At 44.5% G+C, this 18363-nt stretch overlaps 1 protein-coding gene across 1 annotated transcript in view; it reads right to left on the reverse strand.

The window, feature by feature from the left end:
- Positions 1–18363, reverse strand: part of LOC119404469 (zinc finger protein ush) — a 541895-nt gene that overhangs the window by 17108 nt on the left and 506424 nt on the right. Inside the window, exons 2-4 of the mRNA XM_037670976.2 lie at positions 5035–5237; positions 3421–3541; positions 1734–2094 (exon numbers count right to left, since the gene is read on the reverse strand). Coding sequence (XP_037526904.1) covers positions 1734–2094; positions 3421–3541; positions 5035–5237 — 685 coding nt within the window. The remainder of the gene's footprint in view (positions 1–1733; positions 2095–3420; positions 3542–5034; positions 5238–18363) is intronic.

Raw genomic sequence — 18363 nt, forward strand, 5'->3', positions numbered from 1 at the left:
CACCTTGGAGAAATAAATTGGCAAATTTCCACTTTTTCGTGAGTTCAACAGACTGTCAAAGCCTTGAGGAGTTTTTAGAAAAGCTTTAGATAGGAATATTTTTTACTTAAAATTACCGACATGTCGACTGTTTCACAATCGTCTTCGAAGTCAATATAAAATTTAGTAAAAACAGTAAGTATGACTGTAGTACCTCTGGATTTTTCATGGTTGTTTCTCTTACTACAAGTAGTGCAGTGTTATTATAAAACAATTCTTCACGTGCTTTTCCTTTTTGTTTTTAATTCTAGCTTGCACCAAGTAAAAAAAAGTAGCCACTGCCTGCATATGATGGTCTCATATATTTATTTTCATCTCAACTTAAAAAACAAAAATTAAAATGCTAATATGTTCATCTATAAATAGAGTTGTTCAACATAAATATCTCAACATCATTTTGAGTGTTAAAAAACATAAAACCTGTACTGTCAAACAGGCTTAATTTTTTTTTACTCATTGGTGACTTGGCACACGCAAATGAACAAGCCAAGTCGATGAGGGTGGCGATTTGGGCTTGTTGGTATGGTTGCATGATAATTGATGGTAGCGCAGGCCAAAGACACGGACAAAAGAAGGCACATGAGACACCACAGCGCTAACTTTCAACGACTATTTCATTACCAGCTGATCCCGCTAGTATATGTACTCTCTCACGGTCATACATCACGTGTGCATAGCTCTGACACCCATAAAATTGTAACCTACACGTGTACATCACATACATGACCACACTGTATCAAACGCATTTTTCTTATAATGCTTATCCACGAAGCAGTTTATCGCGAATACATGTAATCCAGCTTGTGTGAGCAGTCCGTCAGTGGTGTTATCAAATAAGGAACTGGATTACATGTATTCGCGATAAACTGCTTCGTGGATAAGCATTATAAGAAAAATGCGTTTGATACAGTGTGGTCATGTATGTGATGTACACGTGTAGGTTACAATTTTATGGGTGTCAGAGCTACGCACACGTGATGTATGACCGTGAGAGAGTACATATACTAGCGGGATCAGCTGGTAATAAAATAGTTGTTGAAAGTTAGCGCTGTGGTGTCTCATGTGCCTTCTTTTGTCCGTGTCTTTGGCCTGCGCTACCATCAATTATCACGGAACAAGCCAAGGGTGCCACACATTCAGAATATTTTTGTGCACCCTATTTACAGCTGACCTTGTTGTCTGTTTCTTCGTACGGTTTTTACTAACAAAAATGTCAAGCCCCTTGGATCCCATTATTCCTCTCACTCATATTTGTTTATACTATGTTGCCTGTAGCACATGAAAGTGCATTACCGATTTATGATGCAGCAGTGTTACAACAAACAACAAAAGACCAAAGAATTTCATTTCTTCTTGGGCAAGTTAGTGGCTAAGCTATCGGTACATTGTTGTCTTTGGTGCGAGATTCAGAACATAAAAAAAAGAACAGGCACTTTGCTATCTGTTTTCTCCCCTCTGCCTTTTTTTCCCATATTGTAAATCTCTCGAAAAGAACAATAATGTACAAGACATAAGAATAGATGAAGTAACACACAGGCTGCTTCCCCTGTTCTTGTGCCATTTTTATATCATCACATTGTTGTCATAAACCAACAAGACCAAAGTAATCTCCGAAAGATTTATATGTGCTCTGCTGACTTAAACATTAACTTAGAGAAATGCTAAGTATGTTTTACCATACGAAAAGCAATTACTTTGGTGATTCAGCCTTTTCAGCATGAGCACTGTGGTTTTCCGTGCCATCAGGTGCCTTCGTCTCATCATCAGCTGCCACTGGTACATCTGGGCCATTACAGGGAGTAGGAACAGGTGAGCTGGAAACTGTCTTTAGTCGGCTTCTCACACCATTCTTCAATTCTTCCGCAGCAGATGAAGTTGACTCCACATTATCAGTGTCGTCAACAACAACGTCAATGTCATCAACCAAGGTGTCAGCATCAGCTGCACTCTCAGTGCTGGGCAACATCTGCTTGTTTTGTGGAGATGCAGTGAAATGAGCCAGGAGTTCTGTGTCTGCAGCAATGTCACGTGTCAGGTTGCACCACACCTCATCACCTGCATAAAAGGAAAAATGTTCACATATCAAAATGCCGTGAAAAAAATTCAAAGCTCCACTTGACAAGCAAGCAAGCCTGAATGCAGCATGAATGCTCTGAAAGTTGCTTTCTAGCCTTCATCCATCTACAAAGCCAAGGGACCTAATGTGCAACTTTTCAAAGGAACAAAAATATAAACAAAGAAATAAATAAAAGAAGACATTTGGAATCTTTTAGCCAGCCTTAAAAGTCAACACAATAGTTCTCAAGGAAATCTGCAATGATGGGGAAACTAAATAGTTTCTAGCCATGGGATCGCTTGGAGCTTCCCCAGGTAAAAAATGCTAGCCATACCCCTCTGAAAGTGTGAAAGCATGCAGACATGGCAAAAAAAGACAGGTGCTAACACGATGGTGGACACATATGTTTGCAGTGGTACTCCTAAATTGCTAAAGGTGAAATATTGTCACCTACCCAAAGACAATACTACTAAGACGGTGGCAGAAATGAAAAGAGTCATCACATTGTGTTGTTATACATTCAGGAATCATTGCATAAATCTATTTCAGCGTGTGTGTTGTCTGTTTTGGCACTCCACATTCAAACTTACTTGGCTTGATCACACAACTTCAATTTACCAAGCGCTGAAAGGATCTCAAATACTAGCTTCCAGCATCATAATAACTGTTGGGGTTTAACGTCCCAAAACCATGATTTGATTATGAGAGATGTCGTAGTGGAGGGCTACGAAAATTTCGACCACCTGGAGTTCTTTAACGTGCACCTAAAGCTAAGTACAGTACGGTCCACTGTTAAAGGGAACAATCGAATGAGCAACTTTAATTTTGTTGGCCCCCTAACGGCTAGTGGATGCGGAAAGATTGTTCGTGCACGTTACTAGTCTATCATAAGGGTTCGGAGCTGTCAACCACCAGTAGTGTTATGCAAATCTAAGCCATTATGCTTTTGTAGGAGAGCGAAATCCGGACATACCCGAAACACAAGTGTTCCCTTTAACAGTGAACCCATCTGTACATGGGCCTCTAGCTTTCGCCTCCATCGAAAATGCGGCTACTGCGGCCGGGATTCGATCCTGCTAATTTTCAGCATCACGATTCACACATAGTAGAGTGCTTGCATACTATAGGTCATCAGATTGCAGATACTCAACAATGCAAATAGGTTAAACGGTCACATTTCACTGTTTCAAAATTTCGTGCTCAAAGTAATTCAAATATTACTTCAAGGACACAATTTATTTAGGGAAAAAAGGTGTGCACTAGAATTGCGCCAACATGTTATTTGTGCAAGCTTACATGAGGACAGGACACCAAAAATAACTAACCTTCAAGAGAAAGGTTTGCATTAGCACTTTCTTTCTCCTGGACAAGCCGCAGTGTCTTCAACCAGCTACCAGCTGCCTCTTTCAGTTTCAGGTAGGTGGCACTGCCCTCTTTGCTTTGTATCTGCATGCCAGACAGTAAAGACCACTCATCATCCCAAACAACAAACATTAATCTACAGATTCTCAATAAAGCCTTTCTGATGGCCTACATGAACTACTTCATTACTGAATGAATGAAGAAGATGGACGCACATGGAAAAGACAGGAAAACTGCATAGATATTTATTTATTTACTTATTTACAACATACTGCAGGCCCACATGGGCCCAGGCAGGAGGGGTAAATTGCCATACAAAACACAGAATTCAAAAAGGCGAAAAATATACATTAAATGCTTACATTTCAATTTCAGTGTTAGAATATCAGTAATCAATCAGGTCAATCGACTCAACTGAATCAATCAATGATATATATGTACACAATATATGTACACAATATATGTACACATATATGTACACGATATATATGTACACAAAAGGTGTTAAAATTATAGAACATCCTCAGGAGACTTTACATGCAACTGATACCATATGTACTCCTAAGGACAAAGACCTCCAGTACATGGGCTCCATGGCAAATGGGAACTTTCACTCTGTTAATGTGTGAACCTTCTAATATAGTGCAGGCTTTAAAACTTGAGAGACTAAAACTTTTGATTAGAGAATAAATTCTTAAGCTAAGCAAGAATTCAGTCTTTTTTTCTTTTGCAAATCCCGTATACTGGGCACTTTTGTGCCCGATAAACCGATAAAACATTTGACAATAATGCATCTGTGAGCAGATGTGATTCACTTATCAACCATTTATCAGACATTACAAAATGCTAGCTATGAGCATCCTCAATTTTGAAATCACTACTTCTACAGGAATAATCATTAACTTCAACTACGACCAAGATCAGTGCGATGTTATGCACATTTTCACCAGATCTGCGGCTTTGGTGTTACTTTTCCAGTTAGCGTCAACACTGTCCAAGCCTTTCCGAAAGCATCTTTCAGGAGCTCTGCGAAGGAAGTGAGGCAAGCAAACTGCTTTGATGTCCCTGATTTTGTAGTTCTATTGAGAGTCACACCACAGCATCTAGACAAATTTGTCACTGAGTGATACACTGTGGACAACCACTTAAAGACCTTTTTTTCCCCCGTCTCAGTAGACACCTGCTGACAGCCTTACAACAGCAGAAGCAAGACACCGTATACTTCGTCGTTTAATTGTTAACGAGAGAAACGGCATGAAAGAAGATAAAATACCATGAATATTTTTTTTCTAAGAAGTGCTTTGCTTGTTGCTAAATGATGACTAGGTACTACAACCTCCAACTATCCTAAACATCATGTTAATCAGTTTTAAATTCCCTTTTGCATTTAGCTATGCAACTTTTAAACGTGGCAAATGGTGCTGTGCATATTTATGCGAGAGGTAAGCTTAGCATACTGACTAGGAAGTAGCAAAGCTATATAAGCTATTAGTCTGAAAACCCATTAGTGAGCGAAAGTGCTTGACTAGACAAAGTGATTCCTAAACCTTGGTGTACTGGCAAGCGCAGCTACTCACAGTGATGAGGGGTGCACTGACAGATTGGCCAGGGTCCTTGACCAGGTGGGCAGCATAAGGCCCAAAAAGTGTGCCTCCACGCAGCATGACCCGCGTGTAGACACTCAGCTCGGGAGATGGCTCACTGCCTTCACGCAGGGCAAGCACCTCCGAAGGCAGCTGCAGGGACTCGGCCAACTCCTCAAGCTCCTCCTCGGCTTTTCCTATGCAGTGAATGATAAAACATGTGAGAGGCTGGCATGACTTAACCTCTTAGGAGGCAACACTTTAGTGCCCGGATCCATGCAGAACATGTACCATAAACAATAACAATATTCAGAGCTCTGGATGTCGTGACAACTTAAACATATACAGTTACTTTTTTTTTTGGGGGGGGGGGGGGGGGAGGAGAGAGGAGGTTCTTCAGAAGCAGGGAATTGGTTTCCATGCAACCTGACGAGCTAGGCAAACCTTTGGGTGATGGGCTCATACTCTGCTCTGCTACTTGCATGGTTGTGAATGCACACGATTTCCTTCAAAAGCACAGTTATCAGAGAGTTATCGGTTATCTTTCGATAGCGCATACTGATATATCTCAGCAGGCGCTACTGATAGTCGACTTGGAAATCTATCTCAGAGATAGTAAGCGAGGAAAGATGCAGTGATAATAAAGTTAGGTGTGGTAATCTGTGCAAGTTCTTTCGGGTCGAAGTTTAGATATCGGTATCCGGCATTTTACACAGTTATAAGTAGTTAAAAGTAGTAGAAAGGACGCGGATATATAATCCCTACCTCATCACAATGGTGTCGTTATCCGAGACACCAGATACGCAACGAAACTTTTCGTTGCATGTGTGGTGTTTCTGATAGCCTCTGATAGCTTATCAAGGGCAGCCACATTAGGGTCAGCTGTTCTCTCACTGTCGTGAGTTTCGAAGCACACAGTGGAGGAAATCACTGCAGATGCCACAGGGGAGCACATCGTTCGTCAAAACAAAGCGCACCATCAGCACGAAATCCCGCATAAGGGTGAGACTATGACCGTACCTTAAAAAAATACATTTCCGAATGTCCAAGGATGCATTCGAAGAGCGCTGGTGACAGTAGTTTCAGATGTCACCTGAGCGACGACGCATACTAACGCTGGTAACGCGTACAAACATCCCGCGTCATAATAGTATTTTTTTTTTTTACCACTTGTTGCCAACCGCATATGTGAAAATACGGCTGTGCTTAGCTCTACTCGCTGTATTTCGAAATTTTTGGCGTAACCAGGAAGGTCATGCACAGCGATCACCCCTTAGCATGCCCAGGCACGCAAGAGAACTGTGTCATTACTACATCATTACTAAGACGGTGACCGGCATGATTACTCTAGAAATTGGAGTCAAATTGACAGAACGTTTCTAGGCTTCATTTGCAGGGTCGCATTTTCGTTTGTGTTTTTTGTTCTTTACTATGCTGAAAAACGGCCTCGACTCCCCTCCCCCCTCCCTCTACCCTCCCAACTAACACCACGGAAGAAAAAAAACTGAAGCAGAAATCATCTGACGATGACCGTCACGTTCAATGTGTACGACAATGTCCTGTCGGGTGCCATTTTTATGGTACCTGTTTTCTTTAGCGCAACGAAAAGCTTATCGGTCAAAGTGTCTAATCACGGAATGGTAACGCGAAAAACGCCGTGAAACATTTACAATAAAAATTTTGATGTGCACACAACACATGTCGCAAACAGTGGTAGGTGAGCACGATAAGAGATCGTGTTCGTGCGCTGCGATTCGCTGCTCATATCATGCCATGCACACCACGCATATCAGCGGTGTTCCGTGCAAGGAATTTTCCCTTTTACGGGGAATTTTCAGCGTCATTTTGGACGAAAGGAAAAAAGGGTACCTTCGCGATATTGCAGGGAATTTCAGGAACGGACGTGCATTCCCCTATTATGACAAAAACATAGCGATTGCGCTTTCGTTTTCTACAGAGGGGTGCTGACACGAACATCTTCAGTTGTCGTTTTTTTTTTTTTGCGTCAAGTGAAAGGTCAAGCCCTGAAGAGCATAGAAACGGTAGTGCTAAGCGCGAGTGCGCCCTGTAAAGGTAATTACAGCATGTTTTTAAAAGGTAGTATCAGTTCGTACTGCACCCTGACGTCATAACACGGTATCAGCTTCTCATCACGTGCTCGCACAATATATAGAGACGTTTCCACTGCCGCTCCGCACCGTGGCTAGGCCGTGGCTCCGTTGATGACGCACAAGCGGCCATTTTGGAAGTTTTGATGACGCACAAGGGGCCATCTGGTAATCTGGTGACTGCTCTGGTGACTGCTCACCAGTCACCAGAATTAGTACCGTAGCCTGACGTCAAGCTAGTGTCGATGTCAGTAGGTGCGCCACAGAAAAATTGACTTTAATATCAAAATAAAATATCTTATCAGCATTTGCTGAGCTTCACACTTGCTCAGAGCCGTCTCTGCATACAGGAGATTTGTATGGCAGAGCAAACTCGCCTTCGAAAAAAGGTCTCCGTACACCTTTAATATGTAAGACTGGGCTAGTGGTGAGCCATTACATTGATGAAGCAGCGCACAAAAGACACAACAATGCACACATAAAAATGACGCAAACACACCACTTGTGTTTGCGTAATTTTATATGCGCGTGCTTGTCTTTTGTGAGCTGCTTCGTCAATTTCTGCATTTCGTTCTGGCGTATGCAGCACGCAAAGGCACGACCCTTAAAATTTGTTCCGATAATTATACGGAAAATTTTCTTGTTCACTCCTGGTGTTAGACTCAAAATACAACACATTTTAAACGGAGAGAAGAAGGGCTGTTGCAAGGGAGTACAAAAGCTGACGTCACAGCCTCGGCAGTGCATTTTTGGGGGGTCACGCATGTTAACAACAGCCCAGAGAGGCTTATGGCGGCTCCCAGGGAGCCTTCGTTGACAAGGTCTATACTCACATGAGCATAATCACATGAGTTACAAAGGTAATGTTTTTGTTTTGTGCAGGAGCACAGGTTCTAGCAATGATTTGAATATTCGCAAACATGTCACACACATGCATGGTGTGTGTGTGTGTGTGTGTGTGTGTGTGTGTGTGTGTGTGTGTGTGTGTGTGTGTGTGTGTGTGTGTGTGTGTGTGTGTGTGTGTGTGTGTGTGTGTGTGTGTGTGTGTGTGTGTGTGTGTGTGTGTGTTCGAGCGCATTACTACCATTGTGCAGGGAAACCCACAGACTAAACATTATTCCTTTCAGGACACGTATTGACTGTTTTAAATTTTCGTTTTTTCCATTCACTGTTGAAATCTGGAACAACTTGGATGGTTCGCTTCGCGCATTGACTCATGATGAGTTCGTTGAGAAACTACGAATACACATCTAGTTTTAATCTGTTTGCATTGTCTTAGCGGTTGTCTTTTTCTGTATTCCCATCAACGTTTGTACTCGCACCTGAAGAAAGATTTTTGTTGTACAGCTATGTAAGCATATCGTATCTTTATCTGTTTGTATAATCTTAGCGTTTCTTTAATTTGCTGTTTGTACTAATATATGTACCCACTCCTGATATGTCTCGAAATCGAGACAGCAGTATTTATAAATAAATAAATAAATAAATAAATAAATAAATAAATAAATAAATAAATAAAAATATGCTGGGATTTTTTTCGACGTGTGCAGGGAAAAATGCCCGAAATGGGAATTCTTCGACGTAGTACGGAACATCACCATGGCGCATACGCACCGCGACTCTACAACGAACTTGTAAAAAAAAAAAAGTTAGAACCATTTTAGGATCCATTTAACGTCAACTTAAAGTGTCAGCTGGGTTGTTGTGAAAGGGAGAAATTGTGGCAATAGAACTTTGGTTCAAGCTTGGTTAAATATGCAGCGCGACTGAGGCGGGTGTGCATATATGTGTCTCCTGTCTTCGTCTCAGTCGCGCCGCATATAACCAAAAATGTGTGGGTTGTCCGTGAGCATGAGGTACTTGTCGGGCTATTGAAAAAAAAATTGATATTTGTGAAATTTGATAATCGCGTGAGTGGGCTTTCACACGGATCTTTCCGTCTGTAATACTATGTGGGGTCACGGCCGGTCTGGAGGCGCGCGCTCGCTCCTTCCTCGAGCGCGCGCCTCTAGACCGGCCGTGGTGGGGTTTAACGTCCCAAAACCACGATATGATTATGAGAGACACCGTAGTGGAGGGCTCCGGAAATTTCGACCATCTGGGGTTCTTTAACGTGCACCTAAATCTAAGTACACTGAATGCCACTGAACACATGTATCAGTAATAAACTGCCGCAAGGCAAGCGCTGCACGGTGATGTACGAACAAGAAACACGCAATTCGATATGTTCATATTGTAAAGCACAGAACTGAAATGACGAGGACGGGACAGGGAGTGACACACACACACACAAGCGCTTGTGTGTGTGTTACTCCCTGTCCCGCCCTTGTCATTTCTGTTCTGCGCTTTACAATGTGAATATGTCACACCAACAAGGCCAAATATCTGCCCTTGACGTAATTCGATGTTTCACAGCGCAAGGAACAAGGACAACATAGCAGACTTACAACTGGCTTTATTTTCCTGCTTACAGTAACACACACACACACACACACACACACACACACACACACGCATATATATATATATATATATATATATATATATATATATATATATATATATATATATATATATATATATATATATAACTTTCACCAGGATAAAAGAAAAAAAGAAGATCAGAGCAGACGAGGCATAAAAAAATTGCAGTTAATGGAAAGAACAACGGATCATCGATAACGCATGTTGTGCGATAGAAATCCATATTCCTTGCTCGAAAGAGCAAGCGAAGCTACCCTGATGCACAGAGGCGTAGCCAGAAATTTTTTTCGGGGGGGGGGGGGGGGGGGGGGTTCAACCATGCTTTATGTATGTTCGTGCGTGCGTTTTGTATGTGTGCGTGTATATATACACAAGTAAAATTGAAAAATTTCGGGGGGGAGTTTGAACCCCCCCCCCCTTGGCTACGCCCCTGCTGATGCACTCTTTGTCACGTTTCAAAATTGCTTGGGCTTCTGTGATTTCGCGCGCCATTAGCTTTGCTTCTTGCAAGTAGACATGTGTGATTAAGAAGGGGCCGGCTTTAAACCATCCCGACAATGAGTTCCCAAATGTCCACTGATAGCCCTTTCTATATTGTAACTGTGTTCTTTAACCCTTTGAGGGTTTACGCCATACATGTACGGCATCACCTAACAGGCACCAAAGGGTTTGCGCCGTACATTTATAGTTTAGCGGGCTTAGCGGGATAGCGGGCTTAGCGGAATAGCGGGATCAAAATGCGCATGCGCAGTACGCTAAAACCGTACTTCAGATTTAGCGGTACCACGTTTTCGTAGTTAATGTAGCGTACGTAAAACATGACGGTGGTTTTGGACGCCCGCTTCAAATTGAATTTAGGGTTGGTGTGGACGGATCCACTTCTTTCGTAGCAAACGACTGTGTAAAATGGCTTCGCTTGCCTTCGGGTAGCTTCGACGACCGAGTATTACGGATAACTTAGTGTAGTTTCGAGATCGCTTCCCATCGAGCGTTTGCAGCACGGTAACGCTATTCCCTTAATTTCCGCTATCACGCTAACGCTAAACTATAATTATAATGCGCGCCTTTCTCGATCATTTCTCTTCCCTGGCATGTGCTGCCACACTTCGGGAATACGTGGAATTTTTTTCATGTGCCAATGTCTCTCCGTTGTTTTTCTTCTCTTTCCAAAGCTCCGCACCGGCTTTCGCTTGCGCATCCGAGCGCGCGCGAGCGGTGCGGCTGGTTTCGGTTTCGTCCTTCGGGTGGTTATCGTTTCTAGCGCCCGCAAAGCATATGGATGTCTGATTTCTAATCTCTCAAAGGATGACCGCTAGTTACTCTCTCGTTTATTGCTCCCCGGGGCGCGATTACATCTGTTTCCGTGCGGCGCTACATTACACAAACAATGCCGCCGCGGTAGCGTTTCCTGTTTAGGGGATTCGGAAAAACTAACTCAATCTCGTTGGCGATAACACGAAGGATTATTATAACTTTTTCACTCGTTTTGCTTTCCGGACGGGCGCACAACCACACAGCTTTCTTCCGTGCGCTCACACACGCAAGTTGCTTACGCCATGGAGGTGCGCGCCGGTTGCTCTGCTGCTAGTGAGTCAAGCGGCGATTCTTCCTATGTGGACTATTCCCCCAAGTGCCGAATCAGAATCCGATTAATTCAGTTCGTCAGAGGAGGATTTACTTACGAGTTCATACTCGGATGATGATGAAGGAGCGACATCTCGAAAGCGTGCGCGGCGAGACGATGCGGACTGGATCAAAAATGACTATTCCCCATCAGTGGCGTAGCAGAAATTTTTTTCGGGGTGGGGGGCACCTCCTTGATCCGACATTGGTTCTGGGAAGGTAAGTGGGGTCGAGTGTCATCTTGTGCTCAATATTCCATGGGGAAAAAAAATTCGAGGGGGGGGGGGCACGGGCCCGGTGTGCCCCCCCCCCCCCTGGTTACGCCACTGTTCCTCATCCGTGTTTCCATTTGACGACACTCGTTCAGGACAAGTGTCATGCTCTGCGTTGCCGCCAGATGCAAAAAAAGTCGAGCACTTCAAGCTTTTCTTTGACGAAGGGCTATAGCCTCGCATATTGTATAGCGGAAACGAACAAGCATGCTAAGAAGACTACCAAGCGAAGGCTGCCCCAAAAGTCACGCCTGCGGTTATGGCAGAATACAGATCCTGCCGAAATGTACTGCTTTCTAACGGTTGTGTTCTTGATGGGCGTGTCCGGAAAAATGTTCTGAGAGACTACTGGTCCAAAGACACCATGTTGGATACTCCTTTCTTCCGGTCAATCGCTTTTGCGAGTGCTGCACTTTAGTTCCCTCACTAATGCAAAGGGCCGCCTAAGAACAATCAGACCGGTAATGGAAAAAATACAGGAAATGTACAGGAAAGAAACGCGCTACATATGTGTGGAGTGCAACAAATCCCTCTTGTGGAGCCATGCTTCAAAGACTATATCACACGCTGCAAAGTCCTTAGTGTTACAGCAAGAACATTTTTTACCGGAAAATCATTCTGGTGTGTTTATTTTTGTATGTCTGCGAGCTATGTTGAATACAACGCATAATTTTTATTTATAAGAATCGTATAAGTGTCTTTTTTTAGGATTTTGTTTGATGTTACGAATAAACCATGCGTATGTAACAACAAAAATGATTCTCTTGTCACTTTACGGTCACGCAAAATATTTTAGACAAATTGTTTCTTAATTGTGACTTGCGCGTTCTTTGCTGTAAGCGTTTCCTATAGCTCCAGGAAGCATGATGCACGCACCAAGATTCATGTATTCTCGCTAAATAATCTAATATCGCCTTTTGATGTGGACAACTTTCGGTTTCGGTTTCTGGGCGCCGAAGTTGGAAAGTGACGTAGAAGTGTAGGAGGCGTGGTCACATGACCACACAAGGCTGTGACGCACTAGCAAGGAAGCGATCGAAACTCGGCGAGTGATGTAGCAATCGATGCTTTGCCGGTACTAAAGTGAACTAGAATATATTCTAGTTCACTACAGCCGGTACGTACGTTGCGGAAGTGGCGGAGGTGCGGAGGTCACTCACATTACTACAGTAGATTTGGTGTGACGTCACTACAACTTTCGTTGCCCATCCTACAGATCTACGTCAGTGTTGGAGCGCTAGCGATGGGTTTCGGTCGGGAGAATGGGCATTTAGGTACACTTTGGAAGTGAATTAAAATATATCTTAAACGTTTGCTGTGTCCGACCCTTCGTGTGGAGTGTCCTTGCATACAGAGGAAACCCACAACAGGCTTGTTATAGCCCCGAAATTTGATGGCACCACCCCTTTAAATAGAATCGTCTGAATAATTTATTTCAGCAATAAAAAATACGCATTTTTGGAGTGCATTTCGCAGGCACCTTCCGGTTTGCCCGACACACTCAGTATGGCAAAATAGCGGTATACAATACACGACGCAGTCGTCACATGGTGCGAACTTGTCTTTATGCTTGGTGGTGCACTTTTTTCTGGGCATTGGCGCCAGTATTCACCTGATGGCACGTTTTGCCATAGTTAATATGTCGGGCAAACCGGAAGGTGCCTGAATGAATGTCTTAAAGAGCACAGGTACAATGTAGAAAGAGCTATCAGTGGGCATTTGGGAATTCATTGCCAGGATTGCGGATGCCAGCCTCTTTTTAATCACGCGCGTGTGTACTTGCAAGAAACAAAGGTAGCATGGTTCGCGATATCATAGAAGCCCAAGAAATTTTGAAACTTGACAAAGAGCGCATCAGTGTAGCTTCGCTTGCTCTTTCGAGCAAGGAATATGAATTTCTATCGCACAACATGTGATATCGACGATGGGTTGTTCTTTTCCATTAACTGCAATTTTTTGATGCCTCGTCTGCTGTGATCTTCCTTTTTTTTTTTCATGGTCAAAAGCACGTATATATTACTGTAAGCAGGAAAATAAAGCCAGTTGTAAGTTGAGCACTGTGCGTGTCTCCCATGTCGTCCTCGCTCCTTGCGCTCTTAAACATCGAGTTATGCTGCAACAACTATCCCAAGGCTCAACCATATCGTAAGAAACACGCAGTGTCACGACTCGGGTCCGACGGGTCACGTCAATAGTCCAATTGGGGAACACCAGTGCACCACACAACTCACGCGCCACGCCCCGACGACTCCGATCCTGAACGTCAGCGAGGAGGAAGTCCGAAAGGGGACAGGGGAGGTGTCGTTGAACTCGGGGAAGATGGACAGCTTACTTGAGCACGTGCAAAACTTCATGTCTGCGCTTCGGTAAAGAAATGTAGCGGTTTGATGAGAACCCTTCGAGAGCTGCTATCTCATGCCGACAACAAAGGCCGGAAAAGGGGTGTGCCAGATTCTCCCGAAGTTTTGCTCGGAACCCGTCTACGGCGGCATTCCACGCTCGCTCGACCCCGCGGACGTAAGCATTCTCCAGAAAAATGCAGCGTCTCCGTCCAAGCGCCGACTTATGGGGAAACCCTCTGACTGACAGGCCTGTTTCACAGGATCACGCCCAATGGCGCCTGCCAAGAAGAACAGAACCGGTCGTAACAGTAGAGAAAGGAAGTTTAATGCTAACTGGAGAGCAGGGGCGTAGCAAATACTTTATATAGAGAGAGGGGTGGGTGTACCCGCCCCTCTATATTTACGTGCGTGCGTGCGTACATGTATATATGCACACACAAACTGAAAAAATTCTGGGGGGAGGGTATGTACCCCCCACCTCCCTCTGGCTACGCCTAAGACAGAGAGGTTAGCTTGACTAAATACATTCTTGAAATGCTACAACAAGTGTAATATACTATGAGGGATATGGAAAAATTAAAGGAAAAAGACGGAGATCGGTACGTATGCAGAGCAAGCGTCTGTGTGGACAAACAGTCGGACACATTTGACGCAGGAAGGCAAAACATCCAGCAATCTTATCGCTTGCTACGCAAGCACCGAAACTTCTTTATGGACATCAGACAGGCTTGGGCATGTAGTCCATTCGCGTATAAAATCAAGAGCACTAAGTGCATGTTCGCTTCCCTCCATAGCAGTCTCGAGCGTATACACGTACCATGAACACAGGCGTACTTTATGCACATTTATATTTTCATTTAACATTGCGGTAACGTTACCCGCTCCGAAAACAACGATATTCCCCTTACGTACGTGACGCAGATTTTAGTCATCGCTACAAGCAAGGGCAAGCTTAAGATTTCCTATTTCATATGCAAATGATCGGTTAGGGCACATAAAATCGAAACACCGATAAGCAGCAGTAATCGGTTCCGTTCTGTGCATGAGAGAAACACGAGCGCACTAGGAACGCGAGTGATCAATTTTGCGCGCGTTCTGTCTCAAGATAAGCCCGCACAAGGGCTCCGTATGATTGCCGGGCGCGATCTCACTGGAGCGGTATAACAACGGGGCAGCTGCACATAGTACCAATAAGCACCTACAACCTCGCGCACGCATCACGAGAAAACCGAACGCGGGGTAGATGCGTGCGCCGATTGAAATGATCGGCAGGCCCCATACGCCTGCCTTGTCGAGTGAATACGCACTGGATTTGCCATTTTTACTCTATACGTGTCCAGGCACAGTGTCTATGCCATACAACCTGCGCGAGCCCCGGTTGCAACCCTTTCCGTGTTCGTGAGATGCTAGATATGGAGTTATGGCAGTGTTTACCTTGAGAAAAGAGCAAAACGGAAACGGAAAGAAAAGTAATGAACGGAGCTTTCACGCATGCCTCGATTTTGTTTTCTCTCTAGAAGCGTCTTGTCTCCGTGGCTCGACGATTATGCCGACGCCGGAGCGCGCGCGCACGTGACCGTGCCACGCGGAAAAGACGACGCTTGTCCATTAAGAACAGCGGCCACTACAGAGCAGCTTGCGCGGCGAAAGAGGCCAGAGGCCGATTTGCATAAAGCACCGCGCCTAATCTGACTAATGCTTTCTGCCTGCGGCGTCGCGGCATTTATCGGCCACATCCCAAAGCGCAACTCTTAAAAGGCACCATGCGTAGACACCGAAGTATCTCGCCGCGTCGATTGTTTTTTTTTTTTTTTTTTGGGCAACCGCCACTGTCCGGGTTGCTTTTTTCTGGGCTTTCCACGCAGGACGTGGGCGATCGGACGTGGGCGACCAAGTCGAGCTTCTGAAGCCTTGGTGCAACAATAACTGGTCTTGAGGTCACGTAAAGGTCACAATGTGCTGCTGTCAGACATGTGGCCAAAGCGTCGATATTTGCACTTCGTTATGCCTTGGTCCACGGTCACTATAGGTTGGAAATGTTACATCTGATAGCACAATAGTGACAAAGTAGCCGCAGTCCTGTCCCCACAGTCCGCGACAGATGCGTAGTCTTCAAGTGCTTGCTCATCAGTAAAGAACGTCCGCAGTCCATCGTTGCAGTTCTTCAGCCTTTCACGTAGTACTTAAAAGTTCCGGCGCACTGAACTGGTTCGCTTCTGGTATAAGTTGCCTTGCCTCGTTTCGCACACGCGTGTGTAGAGCTCGCTGAGTTGCTCGTTTGCCCATGATCCGTTACATTTTCGTTGTTGTTGGCGAAGACCTTTGGTTGTCAGGTGGTTAGCATCATAGAAGCCATACCGTTCTTAAAGTTAGAAAGGCAGATGGTAGGTTTTATTACCCAGAGAACTGTCGAGCAGATTTCGTACTGGCCGCTGAAATCAGTTTCAAAAGACGAGTCGCAAGCGTACCGCTTGCGCTCATGCGCTTGCACACGGGCACGTCTTGATATTTAATACATGTATTCAAAGCATGACGAACGAATTCCAGCGGCCTCGAAGCGTGCCGAAAACTTATTACGATGACAGTGCCTATATGGAGATATATACAGCACGTCTTTGGCGCGAGAGCTATAGGGAATCCAGAGCATATGCTGGCGCGCACATTTGTCAGTGCCATTGCGTATTTTCTTGCTGACAGCAGAGAGTGGGTCGAACGTGTGAAGTAGGAAAGTCAGCCCTTAGGTGTAACGGGCGCGTCGCAGTTGACCAAGCGCATAGGGACGATTGTTGAGCAGTCACCAGGCTCACCCTATGAATTTTTGCTATTGGAAGCAGTCTTCTCGAGATTTTCACCCATTCTGTGTGGGCTAGACAGTTGACGAGTTCTGTGTGCAATATTTCAAAACAATGAAAATGCGCCTCCATTATTTACGAAAACTACAGACATTAACGGAAACGCTTTGGTGTGTATATATTGGTGTCCTTGGATGCACGCATATGCAGTCTCATTTTAAAATAATATGTCTCTCATCCAACATCTGGTGTAGCACTGTGATGAAACATTCAGAACATTTCTTGTAGCAGCTCTTCAAGAAGGAACAATTTCATTTTGTATAATATACATTCTCGGCTTTTTTGTAGCGGGTGATTTTGGATAAGCAAATTATACAAAACAATGGCATGAACAACAATGGGCATGAACGAGCACATTGTGAGCTCTGCAACCATTAAATTGTTTTACAGTGCTTCGACGCACAAAAATTGCACAGTCTTCATTAAAGACAGCATACAATGTGTTACACAAATCTGCGAAGCGTACCCTGCGGCAAACGACAAGACAGTGGCGAAAGGCCAGTGATACAAGATGGATCACAATTTAGCGGCAACAGCAAAAGGACAATTTATGTACAGAAGGTCAATTTCAACTGGCACTCTAGTGCAGGTGGAAATTCACCTTCTCTGCGTAGTTTCCCTGTCTATTTCTAAATAATTTCAGACTTGAAGAAAATAATTTCGAGAGACTCTTTTAGCTGGCCCTCCCTCAACAGCGTTCCTGAACTTGTATGTCGAACTTGCATTTAGAAATTGGGAGCTCGGCATATTTTTTGCTGATTTGATGTCATCCGGCATCATTCTAGTCATTAAATTCTTTTCAAACACGTCAACACCCGTCTAGTTCCATATCTAGTCAAGGACACATTTACTGCTCTAAGAAATTGTTAGTCGCTTAGTGGAACCTCACAAGCGTGTGCTTTGTTAATGCACTTGATAGCCATCAACAATGACCCAGCTTTGGCGTACCTGAAAATTAACACGCGAACACATATTCGTAACAACAAATACTAATTCGTCGCCATACAAAGGCTTCACCGCAGAAGTGCAAGCTTTTGCTTTGTCCGCGTAATCATGACCGCCATACTTCCAGTAAAGGCTTTAGAGCGAACATGGAGCAATTGTTGCAAAAACGGCGCTTTTGCAGCAGCACATTTGCCCTTCGTAGTAGTTTGGAGTAAACGAAGCAGCACTTTAACCAATGCGCCATGGCCGGCCCGAGTCGTGCACACAACGTCCGCCTTTCTTCAGGACAACATCTCCGCCTTTCAAACTTTCAAGGTGATTGTGCTGAGGCAGCCGGAGTTTAAAATAGATGGAGGAGAAAAAAAAACTAACAACAATCGCCGCTGAGCAATTCGTGGCTATCATAGACCCTCGGTGCTGGGGCGATCGGCAAAAGCAGTAGTACAGCACAGTGTTGCTGCGGCAGCCTTTATGCCCGTCCGTTAGGTGCACGGGGAGATGTGCCGTCCCATAGGCGCGTAAAGGGAGTGTTCTATGACCTTCTCGAGTTGTTTAAGCTAAACGGCCAGCTGTGAAAGGAGCCGCACTTATGCGAGCAGCGCGTGACTACAGGGCGTGACAGGTGAACGGCGCGTGTTTTTCTAACGTGTCTCCAGCTCGGCAAAGTCGACGTGCGAGAGGCTTAGCAGAGGCAACA

Source organism: Rhipicephalus sanguineus, chromosome 1, assembly GCF_013339695.2.
Source record: "Rhipicephalus sanguineus isolate Rsan-2018 chromosome 1, BIME_Rsan_1.4, whole genome shotgun sequence".
Lineage (NCBI taxonomy): Eukaryota > Metazoa > Arthropoda > Arachnida > Ixodida > Ixodidae > Rhipicephalus > Rhipicephalus sanguineus.